At 38.6% G+C, this 24,960-nt stretch overlaps 1 protein-coding gene across 1 annotated transcript in view; it reads left to right on the top strand.

Annotated features, from left to right (window-relative positions):
* The window catches only part of BMPR1A (bone morphogenetic protein receptor type 1A), a 76,678-nt gene that overhangs the window by 47,055 nt on the left and 4,663 nt on the right, over nucleotides 1-24,960 (top strand). Inside the window, exons 4-11 of the mRNA XM_019795466.2 lie at nucleotides 1,785-1,947; nucleotides 4,214-4,316; nucleotides 8,469-8,565; nucleotides 8,729-8,828; nucleotides 16,724-16,868; nucleotides 20,593-20,785; nucleotides 22,290-22,587; nucleotides 24,233-24,408. Of these exons, the coding sequence (XP_019651025.1) occupies nucleotides 1,785-1,947; nucleotides 4,214-4,316; nucleotides 8,469-8,565; nucleotides 8,729-8,828; nucleotides 16,724-16,868; nucleotides 20,593-20,785; nucleotides 22,290-22,587; nucleotides 24,233-24,408 (1,275 nt within the window). The remainder of the gene's footprint in view (nucleotides 1-1,784; nucleotides 1,948-4,213; nucleotides 4,317-8,468; nucleotides 8,566-8,728; nucleotides 8,829-16,723; nucleotides 16,869-20,592; nucleotides 20,786-22,289; nucleotides 22,588-24,232; nucleotides 24,409-24,960) is intronic.

Below are 24,960 nucleotides of genomic sequence, written 5' to 3' on the forward strand. Positions count from 1 at the left end.
AGGTTCAGAGAGTAACATCTATGGATATATTTGGGATTTGAACCCTTACCTTCGCACTGTTATTTTCGTGTCATTTCTACCACACTATACCACTTTTTCTGTGTATCACTAGATTTTTGAAAAATTAATTGCATATAGTATATTACTTACCATTTGTTCCCCATACTTAAATTAATTCTTCCTTCTGTTATCATAGTGGATTTTAAAGCTGGTGAAGAGACTTCAGGTGGCCTCTAGTCCTGTGGTCTTACTGAGTAAATGAGGTCTGGAGAAGTGACATGGCTTGTCTGTGATCTTCCAGCTAACTAAACTGTGTTGGGACCATCGTAGGACCATAGTAGACCATAATCCAAGTCTCCTTGTTTTTAGCCTAGTGGATTTCTTCTGTTCCTGGCCAGTCCACCCTTTTGTTAATTTTTACAGTTGACATTTCTAACATAAATGAGGTCTTTAAGTTTTGTTATCAATTTAAAGGGTTAAGGGGCGCCTGGGTAGCGCAGTCGTTAAGCGTCTGCCTTCAGCTCAGGGCGTGATCCCAGCGTTCCGTTCCGGGATCGAGTCCCACATCAGGCTCCTCGGCTGGGAGCCTGCTTCTTCCTCTCCCTCTCCCCTGCTGNAGCGTTCCGTTCCGGGATCGAGTCCCACATCAGGCTCTTCGGCTGGGAGCCTGCTTCTTCCTCTCCCTCTCCCCTGCTGTGTCCCCTCTCTCGCTGGCTGTCTCTCTGTCACATAAATAAATAAAATCTTTAAAGGGTTAAATGAAGATTATTAAAATTCAAGGAATGGAATCACTTAAAAAAATTGCGACATTCTTTTCCTGTTATCAGTGTGTGTATGTGTGTTACTTTTTCTCTTCAGTAGTGCATCTCACCGTTGTGGCTCAATTTAAAGTCAAGTCCACATTTTACTTGAACCACTTATTTACCATTTATAATGAAATGTTGTTTATACACAGTTCTCTTAATATTTTATATCTATTTGGCTCTACATTTTATTCCCTAAAGGTCAACCCTACAAGGAATAGGCTAGCCAATTTCAGCGGATTCAGAGGGAGGGAGGAATTACTAAAATGTTTTAGTTCTGTTCAGCTTTCAGCCTGAAAGATTCAGTAGCAAATATGACAGTATCTGTCATTTGAGGCTACTGGACTCTAATGCAAGAACACAGTTCTATTTTCATAAGCCAGCTACTGCTCTACAGTAACCTTCAGTTTCTGGCAGCATAGACTGGATTTGAACCAATGACCCTGAGATAAAAGGCACCAGATAATATGATTAGTCCCCTTGCTCTCACAATTCCCTTACTTAAGCAGTTAAAGTTCAAAGCGAGATGCTTAGTAACTCCACTCCCACGTAGAGGCATAAATAAAGAACTTATTTTTTTTTTAAAGCTAGTCCCAAGTCTTGAGCCAAGGAGTTTAAGAACCATAATTTGTGTATTTTTTAATGATTGGAAACAATCTCAGACTTCCTCTGGAATCGCTTCCCGTTTTGTACCTTTCTTACAAGTTATGACCATGTTCTACCTTTGCCACGTTGTTTTTCTTCCATTGTGCAAAAATTGTGACATAGTCCTCTCCGTATGTCCCACGATACCGGGGACAGTTATTCTGTGCATAATCGTTTATTAACAGATGTTAAATGTATGAATGAAATATGTTTTTAATTAAACACAGTAGCTGCCATACTGTAGTAAGAAAGCCTAGAAACTTCTCATTGGAAATTGAAATGAAAGAATTAGCTTTTCAGAAATGGTTTATTCACAAGTTTTACATTTGAATACAGGGCAGAATCTCGACAGTATGCTCCATGGTACTGGGATGAAATCGGACTCTGACCAGAAGAAATCAGAAAATGGAGTAACCTTAGCACCAGAGGATACCTTGCCTTTTTTAAAGTGCTATTGCTCAGGACACTGCCCGGACGATGCTATTAATAACACATGCATGTAAGTATTTTATGCAGTCCTTCTTAAAGTTATGAGACTAGGAGTGCATTTGGTGCTATTTTAAGAATTGTTTACATTGTTTAAGTTTTTTTTTTTTTCCCTTTAATTTTATATGGTATCTTTCCAGAGAGCCAAAAAGCTTCTCGTTCTCTATATGGGAACATTAGTACTACTACATGATTGATGGTTCTTTTCTTACAGTAACCATTGTAATATCCTTTTTAAGGAGATAAAAGGAATCTGGTATTTGTCTAACATTTTGAGTTTATTTAATAATCTTTTAATCATAAAGTTTACTGATACTTACTGTAGAAAATTTAGAGATTACCAAAAAAGAAATTCACCCAAAATCTTATGATTCTGAATTGGTTGAAATATTTTACAGAAAGATAGGAATTGATATTGTGATATTTAATTAATTTTATGTTACTTTCTTACAAGTGAGCTCCCAATCCAAATCTGATTTATATGACAGTTTTAATTCTCCTACCTAATTTTATGTTAACTATTCAGCACATTTATATATGATCATATAATTCTATTCCATATTGTTTGGGGACATTGAAGAATTGGCTTATTAGCCAAAAAAATTCCCTGAACAACACAGTCTCATCAGTTAATTGATGTAATGAAGGTAATAACGTCCTGCTTTGTACTTTCCTAATAATTGTATGCTCTTTGAATGTCACCAGATATAAAGCAAAAAAGTACACATGTAAAATATTGAAATTATACGATAGTTCATCATGTCTTAGATTTGTTGTTTGTCCACTGGTGGTGGTTGAATTTATTGTGACAGCCTGGATGATCTGTCAAAGGGGAGTGTTCCACACTATGTCACCAAGTAATTTCTGGCCAAACTTACTGTCTATACTATGTGCCTGATATGTGTGGGCTGTTAGTGGCTTTGCAATCCAGAATAAAACTGAATCATTAAGTTTAACAGGATTTTACCCCACATTTAGCATTTTTTTCCTTAAAAAAATTCAATAATTCTGCAAGTCTTTTAGGTTATCATATGAATGGTAAATAAGAGCACAAAAAAAGCCCTTTTTTTTGAAGATTTTATTTATTGATTTATTTGAGAGAGAGAGTGCATGCAGGTGGGAGGAGGGGCAGAGGGAGAGGGAGAGAGAATTTCAAGCAGACTCCCAGCTGAGCACAGAGCCCGATATGGGGCTCGATCCCATGACCCTGAGACCATTACCTGAGCCAAAATCCAAGAGTCAGACACAACCGACTGAGCCACCCAGGCGTCCCCCCAAAAAAAGCTTTTAGAAGTATCTTCCTACCCATTAAAATCTATGTGAATATATTAGGGGTAAACTCCAACATACTAATACTAAAATGGTAACATTTCATTAAATACATACATATGTAAATTTCTTTTTTTTTTATAATAATTTTTTATTATGTTATTCACCATACAGTACATATGTAAATTTCTTAAAGCTTTTCAAAAGTTATCCCTTTTTTCCTATCACGTTCAGTAAAATGCACCTGTCAGGATTTTAGTCAGTCTGTTTTTCCCAAATACATTTTTCTTTGTCATTTAGTCTGGTTTTGTGTTTCATAGAAAAGTTGTTTTTATTGTCTATGGTGTGTGAATACTGAAAATCCTATGGCTAAAGAGAGGAAGTCATTTTTTAAAAATTGATTTATTTGAGAGAGAACAAGGGTGTGCGAGTTGGGGGAGGGGCAGAGGGAGGGAGAGAGTGAGCAAATGTCAAGCAGAGTTCCCACTGAGCANAGAGCGAGCAAATGTCAAGCAGAGTTCCCACTGAGCATGGAGTCTTGCTCGTGGGGCTTGATCCTGCGACCCTGAGATTGTGACCTGAGCCTGAGCTGAAACCAAGAGTCAGACAATCATTTGAGCCACGTAGGTGCCCTAAAGAGGCAGCCATTTTTAAGCATATTTTTAAAACATGAAGATTCTTTACTTTGTAAAATTTTATAAATCAGCTTTCTGTGATCACATGACTGTGATTAGCAAAGAGAAGTTACATAATGATTCATATTTGGAGGACTCATTTTGAAAAAAGTCTTTTTCCACCTTGAACCATTAGGTTTTAGTTCAAGCATGACCTCTTTCATTTGCCTGAAAACCCATAGAGTTTTGCTGGTAAATAACACGTGAGTGCAGTTCTAGTTCAAAAAACAAGGTGCTAAAGGTCATCAGTACCCAGTCACATTCAAATTGAGGTTTAGTTGGTACTTTCTGATGTGAAGTTATGTTTTTTGTTTTTTTTGGGGTCTTTTCTTTTAGAACTAATGGGCATTGCTTTGCCATCATCGAAGAAGATGACCAGGGAGAAACCACATTAGCTTCAGGGTGTATGAAATATGAAGGATCTGACTTTCAGTGCAAGGTAAGATCTCATTTGGGGCCTATGAAATAAAGAAGAGAGGGGCCACATGAAAAGTATTTATCTCTCCAGGAGAAGTGTGCCTGGTCTGCTCATCACTGTATGTTCCTGTAAATCAAATATATTGGAGGAAACTTAGGTCTTGCTTCAAGTAGTAGGACTGTGGTAGTTGAAGTTCCAGGTTATTTTACTTTAAAAAAAAATTTAATTCATCCTGTTTCCAAACTGTCATGACTGCAGTGTCACCCGTGTGTTATAAAATCGACTGGAAAGACTTTAGGGTGATGGGCAGTAACCTGCATGTCACTGAGACAAGTAAGTCCTTGTAAGGAAATCTCAGTGGAGTTATTTTAACAGCGGCAGCAGAGGCATCTCAGAGCTGGTAATAGAGTTTATGAACATCCTGATGGCTCTTGGGTATAAACCTAATCGCTTCAAAATCCTGTATAGTAATTTTGCCCCAGCAGTCCTTCCAGTGTTTTTGAAAAACAGCTTTAGACAGAACCATTTGTTCACAAATTTAAGGTTCAACTATTTTCGGAAGTTATTCCCATTATTAAGAAATTCTCGGGATTGATAGAAACTTTAAAGGTTATATGTTCCAACCTCTGCTAAAGTTTGGAATCCACACGTCCCCTCTGTACATCCTTCCTCCCCCCCACACATGTATTGCATCCCATCTGTTTTACTAATGCGACACCTCTAGTGACAGGGGCTCTTCGCCTCCCAAGACCACCTGTTTCATCTGTACAAACAGCCTGACCTGATCTTTAGAAAGCTTTTCCTCCTAATGACTATAAATCTCTTCCTGTCCCATTGCACCACAGAGGACAAATCTAAAGCTTCTTTAATAAGACAGCCCTTTGCTGTGTGAAGTAAGTTTTTTTGTGTGGTCCTGCGTTCTTCCCCATTCCCTCTCGTCTTTGCCTGATGAAAATGCTAGTTCATNAGTCTTTGCCCGATGAAAATGCTAGTTCATGCTCACCTCAACTGCTCCATGTATGATCAGCTTCATTACTCTGGTTTCTCAGTGTTGCATGCAGAATCAAGTGTGGTTATTGACCGGCGGGGGGTGGGCAGAGAATAAGTAACTCCTTTCCCTTTTTCTAAATACAGCCAAATCTCATGTTAGATGATGGATTGTCATACCACACTCTTGAAACGTGTCGAGCCCCTGTTAGCTGAAATCCCCACCTTTCACTCACACTACTGCTGGACCACATCTCTTCCATTCTTTATTGGTTCTTTTGGTTTCTTGACACAAATAGGATGGGAATGGAATGAGTTTTGTGAAATAGTTTCACATACTTGTCTGTGTTAAATTTTATCATGTTAGAATTAGCCCTTTGCTGTAATTTATCAGGATTTGGGGGGATGCTATTTGATTATTTCTTCCAGTTTTATGCCATTTGCATGTTTGTCAACCACAAATTCTATACATTTTTTAATCACTGAGAATATTGAAGAAAGGACTATGGTTAGAGCACTGAGCTCTGCAGTAACAACCAGTATCCTGCAAACCCCCTAAACGAGGTGCATCACAAATCGAATTCACTGATACAAGTTAGTTGTTAGACTTCACAGTCTGTATTCAAATCCATGTGTGGCTGCTCACTAGGTGCAGAACTTTGGCGCAAGGAACTTTTCTTTTTTAAAGTTGTTTTCTCATTTGTAAAGGAGTTGTAAGGATCAAATGAGATAATGTATATGTAAGGAGTTTAGCACAGGGCTTAATACACGTTAGCTTTTACTGTGTTGATGGTACAACTGAGCAGCCATTAAGCCGGTTACGTACATCCCTAGGTACACAGACTGTGTTACACAAGGGTCACATGGGCACGGGGATGGTTTAGGGGAATTGCTTTCCAGAGCCTAATCCTATAGTATCCTCTCTGGCTGCCTGAGAACAGGGCTCCCCAGGCAGTTTCTGTTCCTTTCTCCCTTTCCACAGTCTCGCCCATCTCCTGGTTTACAGATCAAAGGCCTGGGACCGAAAATCTCATTTCCAAACAGTGTTGTTGTAATTCAGATCTAAGTAGCTCAGCTCACATAACTCTGGACAAATCACACAAATGGACACAGGTAGAGGATGGGAGTGGAGGAGTGCAAGAATAGGAAAGGTCCCCTCCGCCAACTTGATCATCTGATCTTTGCCTACCCAGACATACAGTTAACCTATCTAAGAAAGGTGGGAGCTGAGGCTGCTGTTGCTGTGCTTGGTGAAGCCACATTGACTCTTCCAGGAGTTCATAAGCATTTTTCGACTTGTTCTAGAATCCCCACTAGGATCATGTCACATTCACTAGAGCAGGAAGAATTAATTTATCGAATATTTACTGTTTGCACTTAATATGCTAGGTACTTGGTATATGTTACCTCATTTCCTTGCAGTTACCCCATAAGGCAGGTATTTTTGTCCTCCATTTTACAGCAGAGGCAACGAAAGCCCAGAGAAGTTCATCATTCACAAAGTTAGTAAGTGGCAAAGCCAGAATTTAATAAGCTTTTTGGTTTCAGAGCCCTTGCTTTTTCCATAATACCATGATGCCTCCAAACTCAAGTTGGCCAAATCTGCTTTCTTTTCAAAAAAAAAAGAAATAGTGTAACAGTTAGCTCTTCAGTTTCCAACTTGTTCTTCCTAAAATCTTCCCATCACACCTGCCTTCCAGGCCTCTCTCTTCCCTTGCTGGGGCGTGATTACCCGGCTTTGGCTTCGAGGGCAGGCACTCATGCAGAACACAGGAGCCCTGGAGGATCTCTTCCTGTGTCTGGGAGAGCAGCTCCTACTTATGGTGCTGATCTTTGTCCCCCATCACCTGCTGTTTTGTCAACAACACAGCGGCTGCTTGGTGGTCTGTCTTCTAGCACTGCCAGAGAAAGGCTTTCTTGGTTTTTCTTCACATTTTCTCTTCTGCAAGGCTCCGCTCGTTTTGATCGTTAGCCTTCCTGCAGCTGTTCCCGGATGCTTCATAGTCCTTGCATTCATCTTCAGTTACGTGTGCTTCATTCCATCCTTCGTGTAAATGTTTTTGACCTGGGATTATTTCAGAGTCATCTGTCTAACTCCTAACATATCTCTCTTTCCTCTTTTTATGATCATTTAAAAGTAAAAATTGTTTTAATGTTAAAAATTCATTTCAAGTGTAAAACTTATGCTTTTGAAAGTTTCCACATACTCTTGCCCCACCTTCCCTGGTAGAATCTCAAGTCGTGGACTCCTGGCTTTTTTAAAGTTATACTCGAGCACGCTGAAGGTTTTCCTTTCTGGCCATCTGATATTTAAGAATAACATTGTCAATTTCTGCTTATATTGTTGCTACTTTTATAATGACAAGCAATTCCTTTCTGTTACTGTTTTGGTCCAGAATGGCAGTTTTCCCAGGCAGTGCTAAAATGTCAGCATTCAAGTTAATAACTTGTCAAGTACTGTACCAATCAAGTCAGACTTCACACATAATTGTTTATGTCTGTTCTCATGACTACGGTCTTTTCCTGTGCTCATTTTCTGACCTGTTAGGGACACGTGTCATATCTGGTTGGTAGGCTCTAAGAAACTCAGGAATATGGCTTCTGTATTGTGCCTTTGTCCGCACTGCGTCTGCTTTAACTTGCCTCTCCGTGGGGGTCATGAGTCTCAGCCTCGCTGTTGTAAGCACACTGTGCAGTATCTTCTGCCTCCTCGGCTGCTTTTCCTGACGTCTCTTTTCTTTAGACTGGGACAGCCTCCACCTGAGCCGTCTCAGTACTGCTGTGAGATCCTCTGTACCCTACTAGTTCATCGTTGTGATAAAATGTCTTATCCATGTTTTTTAAGGAGAAGATCCCATGAGTTACATTTTTACTAAAAACAAATGAATAGTAATAAGATTCGCCAAAGTTTTGGTGAAAAATACGTAGGAACTTTTGTTTGTAATTTATAGTTCAGTGTTCCAACACACCATCCACATACATATGTCCTCCTTAGGAAAAATAATTTCACAATCTTCACCATTTCAGCACAGATTCTAATTTTTCAGTAATCTTTTTTTACACATAAAATTTGGAGGTCCTTTTCTTTCGACTGAATTATAAATTACATTTATGAATATTTAAAAAACTTCATTATCAACTTACAACATCAAGCCATTTTTAATTTTATCACTACTCTTCCTCTAGGACTCCCCAAAAGCCCAGCTGCGCCGGACGATAGAATGTTGTCGGACCAATTTATGTAACCAGTATTTACAGCCTACACTGCCCCCTGTTGTCATAGGTAGGTTAGCCGAGAAGAGCGTGATGATGATTTTCAGTAAAATATTTTCTCTGGTTTTAACAATAAACAAGCTTTCTAGAATTTAACACTACAAATTATTTTTCTTCTTTAATACGTGATAGAAAGCTAATATGTGTACTTCATTGTTTACTTCCCTCGTCAGGTCCGTTTTTTGATGGCAGCATTCGGTGGCTGGTTGTGCTCATTTCTATGGCTGTCTGCATAATTGCTATGATCATCTTTTCCAGCTGCTTTTGTTACAAGTAAGATAATTATTTTGATACAGAATATTTTGTTGAATATTAGGTATGAGCAGTACAAAGAAATCAGTGACCGTTGAATATAATTCAGATACCATTAACTTGTGTTCTCTGATTCTGTCTCCTTTAGGTTATAATCTCCTAACTAGATAATTTTCTTAAGGGAAAAGAGGACCGTACTACTAATCAGTTAGTTGAATCCAATTTTATACTTGTTTTGTTCATGAGTTCTTATGATTTTTCTTATTTATAGGATATTGGACTTTCGTGTATATGAATGTTGAAAATCTGTCCCAAAAAGCCAACTACATTATCATTCTTTAGTTATTTGTGGCTTCAGAATTGTTTGTGTTTAGTCATGATTTCAGAGGATAGTTGTCAAAAGAGAAGAGTAATAACAGGAGAAGATAAACTTCAGTAATAAAGCATTATCTTACTGGCATATGAATAGACTGAGAGATCAGTAGAACAGGTTACTAGACCCACAGATAGACCCAATTATATAAAGAAATTTAGTATATAGTAAAGGGAACACTTCAGATCACTGGGGGAAAGATGGATAATTCGATAAATGGATTTGGTAGTGGGTAGCTATATGGAAAAAGATAAAGTTTTTTTTTTTTTAAGATGAAGTTCAATCAGTTACCTACATTGCAATAAATTTTACCCAAATTAGAGCTAGATATATGTAAAATGAAGTGATTAAAGCACTGGAACAAACCATGGAAGAATTTTTAAAAATAATCTCAGAATGTGGAAGCCCTTTCTGAGTCTGACACAAAACTGAAAAGCAAAAAAACCACAGCCACAGAAAACAAAACTGTAAAATTAAAAAAAAAATTGTGTCAACTACATAAAAATGAAACTATACTATGTGGCAGAAACCACCATAAACTGAATACAAACAGGGAAAGATATTGGCAGATAGATATTACAGAGAGCTGATTTCTCAAATATAGAGAGCTTTTGTAAATCAAAAGAAAAAAACCTTAGTTCAGTGGGAAAATGTATATTTACCTAAAAGGAAATACTTAGAGCTCTTAAAAGCACAATAAAAAGATGACTCAAGAATACTCACAGTATGGGGGCGCCTGGGTGGCACAGCGGTTAAGCGTCTGCCTTCGGCTCAGGGCGTGATCCCGGCGTTATGGGATCGAGCCCCACGTCAGGCTCCTCTGCTATGAGCCTGCTTCTTCCTCTCCCACTCCCCCTGCTTGTGTTCCCTCTCTCGCTNACCCAGGCAGTTATCTTACCGTGAAGCCGGTAATCAGTAAGCCCCACTCGCATACGAATAGTTGCCAATCAGGCAGTGAAAGACACTAATCCCCGGAAAACAGGAGACGCATGAAGTGAGCCTTATGATTGCCCACCTTACTGCCCAGAGAGAGTTTCTAGCTGTAGAACACAGAAGGGACCCAGGTGTAGCCCAGAAGGCTCTAACTCCAGGAGATGTAGTTTGGGATACGAATAGCAGTTATAGTTCATAAGACCGAGGACTGGAGAGGAGAGTGCTTCACAGGGAAAGAACTCTGGATATCTGCACAAGGTTCCCATCACATATTCAGCTGCATCTTGATCAGCACGTACTAGTGAAGAAACTACCCAAGGATGGGAAAGAGTGCCTGAAAAGACTGAAAAAAAACATTGTTCGATGCTCACACAATTCTGGGAATAGTGTCTGTTCCCACCAGCTGTGAGACTTGAAANGTCAGCCCTACTGTGTTGGGGAACTAAACAAGGACATGCATACCAGGAGTTGAGGGTCATTCTGGGCCATCTTGGATGGCAAGTACCACAGATGTTGAGATTCACTACTCCTGTTCTGACAGTCACTTCCCCACCATCTCCCTAACAGAAGGCTAGACGTGTATTCTCTGGAAAGAACAAAGATATTAGCTGTGGCATCCATCATTGAGGGTGAGGTAGTACAGTGAAAACATGGAGGTAAAGTGAACAATTACATACTGATTGGTGGGCCCTCAGCTATCCCAGAACCCTTCAGCCAGGCTTGTTCAAATAACAGATCAGAAGAATCTTCTTGGGGAAATCCATCCAGCCCAAGAGGAAAGACCTAAGCATACTGACCCCAGGGGGCCCAATGAAATGACCCAGGCAGTTATCTTACCGTGAAGCCGGTAATCAGTAAGCCCCACTCGCATACGAATAGTTGCCAATCAGGCAGTGAAAGACACTAATCCCCGGAAAACAGGAGACGCATGAAGTGAGCCTTATGATTGCCCACCTTACTGCCCAGAGAGAGTTTCTAGCTGTAGAACACAGAAGGGACCCAGGTGTAGCCCAGAAGGCTCTAACTCCAGGAGATGTAGTTTGGGATACGAATAGCAGTTATAGTTCATAAGACCGAGGACTGGAGAGGAGAGTGCTTCACAGGGAAAGAACTCTGGATATCTGCACAAGGTTCCCATCACATATTCAGCTACATCTGGATCAGCACGTACTAGTGAAGAAACTACCCAAGGATGGGAAAGAGTGCCTGAAAAGACTGAAAAAAAAACATTGTTCGATGCTCACACAATTCTGGGAATAGTGTCTGTTCCCACCAGCTGTGAGACTTGAAAACCTCATAATTCACAGGGCTTTGGTTAGAGTACTCAGAAGGGTCTTGCTTCAGTATTGGAAATAATTAGCCCTAGATTAAACATGATACTGGTCCCACCTCAAAAAGATTGTCTTGTTTCCAAATAGCTGTATCTTAGAACATAGTTCAAGAATATTTACGGGGATACAAAAATACCCAGCACCCAAAATGTAAAATTCACAATGTCTGTCATCCAATCAACAATCACGAGGCATGCAAAAATAACAACCAATACAACCAAAAATGAAGAATCAAAAACACCAACCCAGAACTGATCTAGATTTTAGAATTAGTAGACAGGGGCATTAAAATAGTTATTATAACTGTATTTTATATGTTCAAAAAAGTGAAATCGAGACATAAAAGATATAAAAAAGACCCAAATCACACTTCAGGAAATGAAATATGTACTATCTGAGGTGAAACGTACACTGGCTGAGATTAATGGCAGATTAGATACTGTAGAAGGAAATAGGATTAGGCATGAAGACATTGCAATAGAAACTAAACAGCGTGCCTGGGTGGCTCATTGAGTTGGGCGTCTGCCTTCGGCTCAGGTTATGATCTTGGGCTTCTAGGATCGAACCCTGCATCAGGCTCCCTGCTCAATGGGGAATCTGCTTCTCCTTCTCCCTCTGCTTGTACGGCCGCTTTCTCTCTCTCTGCCAAATAAAATCTTTAAAAAAATAGATGACTACAGAGCTTGGATAAAATTAAAAACAAAGTTCTTAAAGTGTTATAAGGGTGTGGATGAGAGTGTGGGGAAGATGGGCTGTCCTGTAATGGTGGAGGGTTTGTAACTGGTATAACCTTCAAGGAGGATGTCAGTAGAGCATTCCGTCAAAATTCCAAATTCAGTTCTAACTTCTAGCAATTTGTATACAGATATGCCAGAAACTTTTTTCATTTTACTCTTACATGATATAAGACTAGAAACAGTGTAAATGTTCCTGGTGAAGGGATGGTTAACTGCCATACAATGGAATACTGTTCCGCCATGAAAGAAAAAGGAGGGGCTGTTTATGTACTGCTGTGCAATGAGCTCCCAGAGAGATTGCTAAGTGAAAAAGCAAGATGCAGGACGGTATGTATGGGTATACTACCATTTTTGGAAGAAAAAAACAGAGGAGGTGAACAGCAGTGTATATATTTTTATCTAAATAGACATAAATGCTCTTCCTGAAGATTACCAAAGAAATTGTGGAAATAGTTCCAGTTCCAGATTTTTTCCAGTTCCTCCTGGATGGTGTAGGGCTAGGGCAGGAGGAAGATTTTTCACTGCACATCCTTTTGTGCCTTTTGAATTTTAAACCATTTGAGTCAATTACGCATAGAAGGTTTTTAAAATAAAATTCAAAAATGGCTAAGTGTGTTGGGCTGTCCATAGAGAAAACAAATCTGACTTGATGTTTTCTGTAATTTCCATCCTTTCCTATAAGTGCCAAAAGATTAAAAGACTAAAAGAGAGAATCAGAATTTTAACACCTTTAAAATGTNTGTAGCCCAGAAGGCTCTAACTCCAGGAGATGTAGTTTGGGATACGAATAGCAGTTATAGTTCATAAGACCGAGGACTGGAGAGGAGAGTGCTTCACAGGGAAAGAACTCTGGATATCTGCACAAGGTTCCCATCACATATTCAGCTGCATCTTGATCAGCACGTACTAGTGAAGAAACTACCCAAGGATGGGAAAGAGTGCCTGAAAAGACTGAAAAAAAACATTGTTCGATGCTCACACAATTCTGGGAATAGTGTCTGTTCCCACCAGCTGTGAGACTTGAAAACCTCATAATTCACAGGGCTTTGGTTAGAGTACTCAGAAGGGTCTTGCTTCAGTATTGGAAATAATTAGCCCTAGATTAAACATGATACTGGTCCCACCTCAAAAAGATTGTCTTGTTTCCAAATAGCTGTATCTTAGAACATAGTTCAAGAATATTTACGGGGATACAAAAATACCCAGCACCCAAAATGTAAAATTCACAATGTCTGTCATCCAATCAACAATCACGAGGCATGCAAAAATAACAACCAATACAACCAAAAATGAAGAATCAAAAACACCAACCCAGAACTGATCTAGATTTTAGAATTAGTAGACAGGGGCATTAAAATAGTTATTATAACTGTATTTTATATGTTCAAAAAAGTGAAATCGAGACATAAAAGATATAAAAAAGACCCAAATCACACTTCAGGAAATGAAATATGTACTATCTGAGGTGAAACGTACACTGGCTGAGATTAATGGCAGATTAGATACTGTAGAAGGAAATAGGATTAGGCATGAAGACATTGCAATAGAAACTAAACAGCGTGCCTGGGTGGCTCATTGAGTTGGGCGTCTGCCTTCGGCTCAGGTTATGATCTTGGGCTTCTAGGATCGAACCCTGCATCAGGCTCCCTGCTCAATGGGGAATCTGCTTCTCCTTCTCCCTCTGCTTGTACGGCCGCTTTCTCTCTCTCTGCCAAATAAAATCTTTAAAAAAATAGATGACTACAGAGCTTGGATAAAATTAAAAACAAAGTTCTTAAAGTGTTATAAGGGTGTGGATGAGAGTGTGGGGAAGATGGGCTGTCCTGTAATGGTGGAGGGTTTGTAACTGGTATAACCTTCAAGGAGGATGTCAGTAGAGCATTCTGTCAAAATTCCAAATTCAGTTCTAACTTCTAGCAATTTGTATACAGATATGCCAGAAACTTTTTTCATTTTACTCTTACATGATATAAGACTAGAAACAGTGTAAATGTTCCTGGTGAAGGGATGGTTAACTGCCATACAATGGAATACTGTTCCGCCATGAAAGAAAAAGGAGGGGCTGTTTATGTACTGCTGTGCAATGAGCTCCCAGAGAGATTGCTAAGTGAAAAAGCAAGATGCAGGACGGTATGTATGGGTATACTACCATTTTTGGAAGAAAAAAACAGAGGAGGTGAACAGCAGTGTATATATTTTTATCTAAATAGACATAAATGCTCTTCCTGAAGATTACCAAAGAAATTGTGGAAATAGTTCCAGTTCCAGATTTTTTCCAGTTCCTCCTGGATGGTGTAGGGCTAGGGCAGGAGGAAGATTTTTCACTGCACATCCTTTTGTGCCTTTTGAATTTTAAACCATTTGAGTCAATTACGCATAGAAGGTTTTTAAAATAAAATTCAAAAATGGCTAAGTGTGTTGGGCTGTCCATAGAGAAAACAAATCTGACTTGATGTTTTCTGTAATTTCCATCCTTTCCTATAAGTGCCAAAAGATTAAAAGACTAAAAGAGAGAATCAGAATTTTAACACCTTTAAAATGTGCTAATGACATTAGGGTTGAGAAGATAGTCTTAAACAAGGCACAAAAGCATGTATCAAAAAGGGGGGAAATTGATAAGTTTAATTTGACAGTGTTAAAAAAAAAACCACCCGTAAATGGAATGACAGGATACTGACAGACTGAGAGAAGACTCTTGCAGCATAATTATCAAAGATTTAGCATCCAGATTATATAAGGAACTCCTGATGAATCAATGAGAAAAAAAGATAAAACATCCCTGTTGAATAGCATGAATAGGCACTTCACAGAATAGGCAAAAAATATGAGGAGCAGTTCACAGAAAAAAATGAACTATAGGAAAAAATGTGAACTTTCTTAGAAGTCTGGGGAAAATGAGTCTTTCATATCCATCAGGTTGGTAACAGCCTAAAAATGTGCTAGCTCCAAGTTAGCACTAGACTATGGGGAAATGCACATTGTGATATTATACTTTATAATACATTATAAAATATTACAGTATTATATATAGTGTAATATATAGTATGGTATAATATATAGTATAGTGTAGTATAATATAAATAGTAATAGTATAGTATAATATAAAATATTGTACTGTTATATATTGTATTAATCATAATTATATTAATATATTTATAATAGTATAAAGTATCATATAAATATTTTATAGCATAATATTATACTTTATAAATTATTCCACTTTGGGGAGCAATTTAGTGATATCACTAAAATTGAAAGTGTGTGTACCTTCGAGAAATTCTTACACCCCTGCACAAGAGACTGGCACAAAATATTTTTTGCATTACTATTCGTATTAACAGACTTTTTGGAATTATCAAATATGACCATCAGAGTGAATGTGGTAAACTCCTAACAAGAACCCGAGGTACCATTTAAATCATTTCCTTGGCTCCCAGACCCAGGCCTCTAGGTTTGGATCTCAGCTTCACCACTTGGGTGTCTGACTTGGAACAAATGATGAATCTCTCGGCTATGGTTTCCTCGTCTGTAAAGTAGGAGCAATAGTATTCACCTCTTAGGAGTTTTGTAAAGATGAAGGGAGTCCTAGAACAATGCCTGACACACTCAGCATCAGTAAAAATGAGTATTGTTTTTAAACATGTATCAGCATGGATAAATATATAAAACACAAGTTGTTTTTATTTTAAGGAAGATGTCGAGTAGTAATACAGCATAGGCCACTCGAGTCAGTTTGTTTACAGAGAAACAGTGTTGTTTATGAATATATGCAAACAGGAAGGACATAACCACCTTCAGGATAGTTTGTTTTTGAGGAATAAAGAAAGGAAATGGAATTATCAGGGAAATGGCAGGACCTTCAAATATTTCTAATGTTTAGGTCTTTAAAATAAATATAATGTTAATATTTATTCAGTTACTGGTCTACGTGTGGGTGGCAGTTAAATCTCTACTTTCCTGTATGTTTGAAATATTTCATAATTTGAAATTGTAAAAAGAGAACCTTCAGAACTGTCAGAATGAGTCAGAGAACTTGATTTCTTTGCATAAACTCCTTTTCCCTTTTTTAAAATGGAACTATATTCATTGTTCATTTGATACAACAAAATTCAAAATACTGTCAAATTCAAATGGGAATGCTTATTTAAAGTAGAAGGTGAGTACTCCAATATCCCTGGAAATAACTATTATTTACAGCTTGTTACATATTTCTTCTGATCTTTTTACATATATGTAGGTATATATAATTTTTTAAAATTGTATAGCTGGGATCACACTCTGCATGCTGTTTTTTAATGTTTTTTTTTTTTCACTAGCCAATGCACTGTGGACAGCTTTCCATTTTTACATATACATAGAACTCGACCTCATAAACTCCATTCTTGGACATTACTTTCACAGAGATCTCATCCTGTAAGACTAATTTGGATGTGATCCTGTCTGAAGGAAGGATGATGGTGTCGACAACCTCAAGATTTTTCTTGCCCTAGAATTTTGTAGTTTTGGAGTTTTAATGTAGGTTATTTTCTGCTTTTTTAAAAGACATTATTGCAAGAGCATCTCAAGCAGACGTCGTTATAATCGTGATTTGGAACAAGATGAAGCATTTATTCCAGTTGGAGAATCATTAAAAGACCTCATTGACCAGTCACAGAGTTCTGGTAGTGGATCTGGACTACCTTTATTGGTAAGATAAAAATGTCATATAAACGTAAATGGTTTATTGGTACAGAGTGTCCTTGTATGATGGTAGGCAGTGTAATTGTTACAGATTAGGGAACATTACTAGACACGTTTTTTTCTTCTTTCTTATTTAGAAAGATGGCTGCAGTCATGCAAGAAGAAATCTTAAAAATAAGAACTATGAAACAAGAAAAATAGAATCGGCAGTAAGATAGAGACACAAGCAAAGTTAGGAAAGAAAATGATCGTGAAGTCTATGTAAGTGTGCTAGAGTTAGCTCACAAGTTTTGCTTTTAACAGCCAACTTGAAGAGGAGTCAGATATAAATTCCTTGCACCTAAGATTAAACTTATTGGTTGAGAGAAGTATAACTATTTCAAATTAATAAATACTAGCTATCCAGACATATTTTAATTGTTTAATTACATTTGTTCAAAGTAAATACATTGATCTCTAATTTTTAAATTTATTGAATTAAATAATTCTGTAATTGAATTGGAAAAGTAAAACTGTCTTCCATGTGCAGACAACATGATTATCTACAAAGAAAAATTTCAAGGATGATATCATAAAGCTACAGTAACCAGTAAGTGAGTTTATCAGGGTTGCAGAATACAAGGTCACTATATAGGAATCGTTGAATTTAGGTGCACTGGCAATGAGCAGTTAGGAATTAAAGTGTTAAAAGCAGTATCATTTAAAATAGCTTCAAGAAACATCAAATATTTTAGAATAAGCTTCACAAGAGTTATGTAAGACCCGTGCACTGAAAATTAGAAAGCATTGCCAAGAGAAATTAACAGAGCCCTAAAAAAGGAGAGATGTATATCCCGTTTGTGATTCAGTAGACTCGGTATTAAATTTTCAGTTATCCTCAGTTGACTTACAGTTTCCCTTCAATCTAAAATCAGAGTAAACATTTATAGAAATTGATAAACTGATCTAACATTTATATGGAAATTGCAAAGGACTTAAAGAGCCAAAACGCTTTTGAAAAAGAACAAAGATGATTCACTGCCTGATTTCTGGACCTACTGTAAAGCTCCAGTAATCAGTGTAGTGTGGTCCCTAAGAATAAGGATAAATATATGTGTCAGTTGAAGAGAATAGAGGGTATAGAAATGGACACAAATATCACTTGATTTGGGTGCCAGAGTCATTCAGTGGGGAGAAGACAGTCTGTTCCACAAATGGTGCAGGGAAGATTGAGCATCCATTTCCCTAAAAGTGTATCTCGACCCTTATCTCCAAATCCAAAATTACCTTGAAATGGACCATAGACTTCAATGTAAAATGTAAAAGTTAAAGTCTAAAAACTTTTAAAAGAAAATGTTTTAGAAAATCGTTGTGACCTTGGGTTAAGCAAAGGTTTCTTAGGACACAAGCGGCATGAATCATTTTTTAAAATGATAAATTAGGCTTTCTCAAAATTTGAAACTTTTCCTATTCAGAAGACACTTACGCAAAGGAAAAAATAAGTCACAAACTGGCAACACAGATCTAAAAGAATTTATGTGTGCGAAATATATAAAGAATGTTCACAATTCAGTAATAAGACAACCCAATTTTTTAAAAGGGACAAAAGATTTGAACCTCCCAAAAGAAGAGAAGAATGGCAGATAAGCACATGAAAAGGCAAGGAAATGCAAATTAAACATTAAAGCGAGATATTGCACATCCACTAGTGTGACTAAGACCGAGAATATCATGTGTGGAAAAGAATATAGATCAACCAGAAATCTCATACATTGCTGATTGAAATGAAAACATTTCAGGCACTTTGGGAAGCAGGTTGACAGTTGACTGAAAGGTTAAGCATATACTTTTCTATACTGTGAAGCAGTTCTGCCACTAAGGATTTACCAAAGAGATCTGCAGACATGGCCCCCACAAAGACCCATACGTGAACGTTCACAGCAGCTCTATTTGTAAGACATAAATTATCAACAACCCAAAAGCCCATCAGTTGTAAATGGATAAACAGATCGTGGTATATTCTTACAGTGGAACATTGCTCATCAATAAAAAAGAAACTGCTGATACAGGCAACAACAATACAGATGAATTTTGAAGTGTTTTATGCTAAGCGAAAGAAGCTAGACACAAAAGACTACATATCATAGGTTTTCATTTATGTGATATTCTAGAAAGACTAAACTGTAGAGAAAGAAAACATCAGTGATGCCAGGGCCTGGGGGTGAGTGGGGAGGGGATTGACTTTAAAGAGGCAAGAGGGAACGTTCTTGGATGATAGAAACGTTCTCTATCTTAATTGTGGTGTTGGTGGTTACATGATTGTATACACTTGTCAAAATGCTGTTCTCAAAAAGAGTGGATTTTACTGTATGTAACTTACACCTCAATAATCCTGACTTTAAAAATTATAAAAGGATTCTGAAATGATACATAAAGTAAGTCCATTTAGGTATGCACAAAATCTAATTAATTTTTTTTTAAAGATTTTATTTATTTATTTGACAAGAGACAGCGAGAGAGGGAACACAAGCAGGGGCAGAGGGAGAGGGAGATGCAAGCTTTCCTGCTGAGTAGGGAGCCCCATGTGGGGCTCGATCCCAGGACTCTGGGATCATGACCCGAGCCAAAGGCACATGCCTAACGACTGAGCTACCCAGGCGCCCCAAAATCTAATTCATTTTAACTGCATTTCCAACCTGGATCTTAGGGTCCTTTTTAATTTAGAATGGCCATGAGTGCTTCTGAAAATGAAAGGTAGCAATTAATGTGTGTCTTTGAGTCAACAAAAATTAATGAAAGCACTTACTATATTTCAAATGTTCCCCTAAACAAATCTCTATATTCTGTGAGTAGGAAGGAATAGAATTCAAACAAATCTATATATAAGTAATAATACAATTATAATCATGATATGGTCACCAGCTGAGAGGTCTACGTGTGCTAATGAAGGTGTTCCACAGAGAAATGACCCTCTTAAATAAAGGGAACTACATGTGAAAAAAACTCTGAGACAGGCATATGGATGAGGGAATTCCAAAAGCTGAAAGAAGGTGAATAAGAGGGGTGAGGGTGGGTCATGATAGCAAACGATGAGGCTGGAGAGTCAGGCCAGGGCCACATCATGGTGGGTCTTACTGGCTCGAGTGGGAGATTTGTAACTATCATTTAGATTTTGCTGCATATTAAAGCACCCCTAAGCTTAGTGGCTTGAAGCACCAAACACTGCTCTCTCTCATGCCTCTGTGAGTCTGTTGGGCGGTTCCTTTTCTGGACCTGCTCAGCCAGAGCTAGATGGTCTAGGTCACAGACACGGCCTGGGGCTGCCAGGGCTTTGTTCACTGGTCACAGAGTTCTCCAGGACAGCAAGAAAGGGCAAGCCCCAGAGCACACACACTTTTCAAGTCTCCACTTGCATCACATTTGCTACTGTTCCGCGGCCAAAAGCGGATCCTGTGGCCCCGCCCAGAGTCGGCAGAGGAGACTACCCAAGGGTGTGTGGGCCGGGACTGGGAGCAGAATTAGGGTGACCGTTTCTAAAAACAGTCTGTTGGGTTGACTAACCCGTTAGTGTGCAGTTTCACAATATATTGTACATTGTTTCATCTTCTTTTAAATCCTTTGCAAATTCTTCCGTTGGGGTGGGTTGGTTGTACACCCGTCCCTTTTGACAGACAGGCCGTCGGACCACTTTCGCAGTCTGAGCAGGTTCTTTTCACAAGAACTCCACAAACATTTTATTTTTTTCTGTGAAGGTTCAGCGAACTATTGCCAAACAGATTCAGATGGTTCGGCAAGTCGGTAAAGGCCGGTACGGAGAAGTGTGGATGGGTAAATGGCGTGGTGAGAAAGTGGCAGTCAAAGTGTTCTTTACCACTGAAGAAGCTAGCTGGTTTCGAGAAACGGAAATCTATCAAACTGTACTGATGCGCCATGAAAACATACTCGGTGGGTACACGTGTGTTTGGGGCGATTCCATGTTCGACAGGGTTAGTGAGGTGCAGTGGAAGCCTGCCCACGGCCTTTGAAAACATACGTGAATTCCATTATGTGCCTCTGGCTAAAGGAAGCCCAGGAGAATACATGGTTTAAACACAAAACAATCCTGAGTGCCCACCAACCGCTTTATTTACTGTCCAACTAGGGAAACAGTAGTGAGTTTCACATTGGAAGTGGTGCTGGCTTGTTGGACTTACTCGTATAGTAACACAGCCCAAGTTTTTTAAAGGTAATTTAAGCAGTTTTCTAGTGTAACTTTAACTGTATATGCCTTTTGCCTTTTATAAACTGAACCCCCCACTTTCATTTACAAAATAGAAAAATAATTTAGGTGTGATCTGATCGGTAGGGTGCAAAGCTCCTCAAGCTTTCCTGACTTCTCAGCTACTGTTTCCCTACCCTTTAATTTAGAGAGTGCATAGTGCATTGCCACAAGTATTCCAAACACTTAACTGTTAGTTTCCTAAGGGCTTTCACACCAAATTACCGCAAACTGCGTGGCTTAAAACAACAGAAATTTATTTTCCCGGAGTTAGAGAAGCCAGAAGTTTAAAATGAGAGTGTCAGCAGGGCCATGCTCCCTCAAGGCTCTAGAAGAGGCCCCTTCCTTACCTCCTCCCAGCTTCTGGTGACTGCCAGCAATTTTTGGCACTTCCTTGGCACTTCCTGGCTTGGAGATAGCACTCTTACTCTCTGTTGTCACGTGGCCTTCTCCCCTGTAGGTCCACGTTCCCCTCATCTTGTAAGGATACTGGTCATTGAATCAGGGCCCACCCTAGTCTAGTATGGCCTCCTCTGAACTTGGTTATATCTACAAAGACCCTATTCCAAATAAGGTCACATATACAGGTACCAAGTGGACATGAATTAGTATGGGGTTGGGGGTGCGCACAATTCAACCCAGCACTCACTGACCTTCTTCTGAAGGGAAAGGGGACAAGAGAAAGAAAGGAGGCTGGTATCACGGCCCTGCTTGTCAGTGAGCCAGATGGAAAGGCGGCTGTGCTGAGGCTTGATGGGCAAATGGGAGCTGGCTTAGGGACAAACTCGTGGTTGAACCTTTTAACTTTATTATTTTAATGTGTCCACTTTTCAATTTAAAATTGAGAGCTTTTCCACATTCCTCCTTCTTACAGATCTTCATGCATAGAGAATCATGGAGATGGATAGCATTTCCCAAGGTTATTTTCTGATATGTGATCTTTTTCTTAGTTATATGATTGTCATTTTCATGATTATCATTAAGCTTATTTTAAATATATTGCAGAAATGTAGAATTATCTGTGTAAATGGCAGGAAAGAATGGTACACATTCAAGAGATTTTGTTAGGCAAATTAAATTTTTATTATCTATGTACGAGACCAAAGTTATTCTCTAGTATCTTGAATGAGCATTCGTTATTCTTCTTACCCATCACTGATAACTAACCCTTTAAACCCATTAATTGAACAGGTTTCATAGCAGCAGACATTAAAGGTACAGGTTCCTGGACTCAGCTCTATTTGATTACCGATTACCATGAAAACGGATCTCTCTATGATTTCCTGAAGTGCGCTACGCTAGACACCAGAGCCCTGCTCAAGTTGGCTTATTCAGCTGCCTGTGGTCTGTGCCATCTCCACACAGAAATTTATGGCACCCAAGGAAAGCCTGCGATTGCTCATCGAGACCTAAAAAGCAAAAACATCCTCATTAAGAGGAATGGAAGTTGCTGTATTGCTGACCTGGGCCTCGCCGTTAAATTCAACAGGTAAGCAGTTCTTTGCCAGCTGTTTGGAAATCATTGTAATCTCCGAAAGAGATCTGCCTGTTTGCATTCAGGATAGTGGAATTCCAAATGTGTTTGGACTTATCTGGTTATATAAATAAAGGGTTAGGATTTTTTTTTTTGTCTTGGTGTTTTGCTTTTCTGGGTTTTGTTTTGTTTTGTTTTACAAAAATTACATCCTACTCTACATAATGCTTGATTTCCTGCTTTTTATTGTCTTAGACATCCTCCTATTGCAATTTATGTAGATCTGCCTCATTCTTTGTAACAATGTTGATGCAGTTTTCCGTTATGTGGATGTACTGTAATTTATTTCATCTGCGACCCAACTGGTGGGCATTAACGTTGTCTCTACTTCATTATTTTAAAAATGCTTTAATACACATTGTATTTTACCCATATGTAATGTCCTTGACAACTTGTGTAAGTGTTTGTTCGTGGTGGATTCCTAGAGAAGGGGCTAAACAGAGTATGTGCCTGTTAAAGTGTAGTATAATTCTTCCATTAGGAAGCGGTCGTCAGTTTACACTCCCATAAACGGGTTAGAAGTATGCCATTTCTTCATCACCACTTGAAATTGTCGATATTCTTAAAACAGAATTATCAAATTTTTAGGAAACCATTGAAATTGTTTTAATATTGTTATAACTCTAGGCTACAGCAGCCAGTTTACATTTCCGAATTCATTTCAGGTTATAAAATTAAAGTACTAGTCCATAATGAAGCAAATGTTAAAATTTAAATCGTCTTCCCTAGTTGTTACAGTGTTTTGCTCCTGTGGTGTTTACTGGCTCAAATCCTCATCAGGTACTGTTTAAGAAAATCTAAAATACGTTATGTGAATTCAGCTTCAGAGTAGTTTCCAGAACCCGCCAGAATTGGGGGCCTAAGAAACAAAGCATTTATGTCTTGCAACTCTAAACATTTAGTCCAAAAATTGAAAAACCAGTAAACATCATTTATTACTGATTGTCAATACGATTATTTAATCATGACTCACAACAGAACTAAGTTGGTTGGACCCGAAAAGAAAATGTAATCCTGTGTCACGAAGGCTGAGCTTATCACATGAGAACAGTAAAAGCAAATGATCCCTCTCAGTTTATTTTTACATTTGCTTGTTCTGGGATGCATAATTATCTACTGCTCCTTCTTATATTCAGTACTGTCCTTTTTCCTAGAGAGGCACTGAACTTGTTTGGTGACAAAACTTGAACTGATGTGAGGTGTCTATTGTCTTTATCCAGGATAATATGCATATTCATACTTAGCTTTTCACTGCACACAGTAATGATTCTGATTGAGTGCTGCCCCAGACCCTGCTAGCATGTTGTATAATATGTAACATGTGTAACATATATTTCCAGGGTATATCACTTTTCTAAAATCTGGAAAATGCTAAATTTTAAAATCTTATCTAGTCCCAAGGCATTCTGTTAAGGGAATGTTGAGATACAAGATTGGTAGGTACGTAGATTTTTATTTTATTTTATTTTTATATATTTTTGTGTGTGTGTGTGTGTGTGTACACATGGAGGGAAGAGTCTGACTTAAAAAATGCGACAAAAAATACAAGATAAACTATTTTGTTCCTGGCCCTCAACCTGAACACTGTCTTCTGTTTCAGCGACACAAATGAAGTTGACGTACCCTTGAATACCAGGGTGGGTACGAAACGCTACATGGCTCCGGAAGTGCTAGACGAGAGCTTGAATAAAAACCATTTCCAGCCCTACATAATGGCGGACATCTATAGCTTTGGCCTGATCATTTGGGAAATGGCTCGTCGTTGTATCACAGGAGGTAAGACTTTACGTAGTGGGTTTCCGTTTATGTTTGTATCCTCATTATTCAAAAAAGTAACAACTCCATTTATATAATTTAGATGTCGTATATGTCAGGGATCCCCAAGGCCACTCCCAGGTTCTGTGATTTCACTACAGGGACACACAAGCCTCAGCATATAGTTGTCCTCACAGCTAAGATTTATTACAGTGCAGGGATACAGATAAAATCAGCCAAGGGAAATGGTGCGTGGAGCAAAGTTCAGAGGAAATCAGGCACAAGCTTCCAGAAGTCCTCTCCCGGTGGAGTCACACAGGATGTGCTTAAGTCCTCCAGCAGTGAGTTATGACAACATGTGAAATATTGTCATCTAGGAAAGTTCATTAGAGACCTAGTAGCCAAAGATATTTTTAGAGGCTGGTCACATGGGCACCCTCCACCTAGCATGTACCAGAATTCCAAACTCCTAGAAAGAGAGCAGGTGTTCAGCTTAAACCATACTGTTTGTACAAATAGTCTAGGCACACAGTGAGTGACCCTTATCATTTAGGGAAAGTTTTGAATGAGTGT

This window comes from Ailuropoda melanoleuca, chromosome 6 (assembly GCF_002007445.2).
Source record: "Ailuropoda melanoleuca isolate Jingjing chromosome 6, ASM200744v2, whole genome shotgun sequence".
In the NCBI taxonomy this organism is placed as follows: domain Eukaryota; kingdom Metazoa; phylum Chordata; class Mammalia; order Carnivora; family Ursidae; genus Ailuropoda; species Ailuropoda melanoleuca.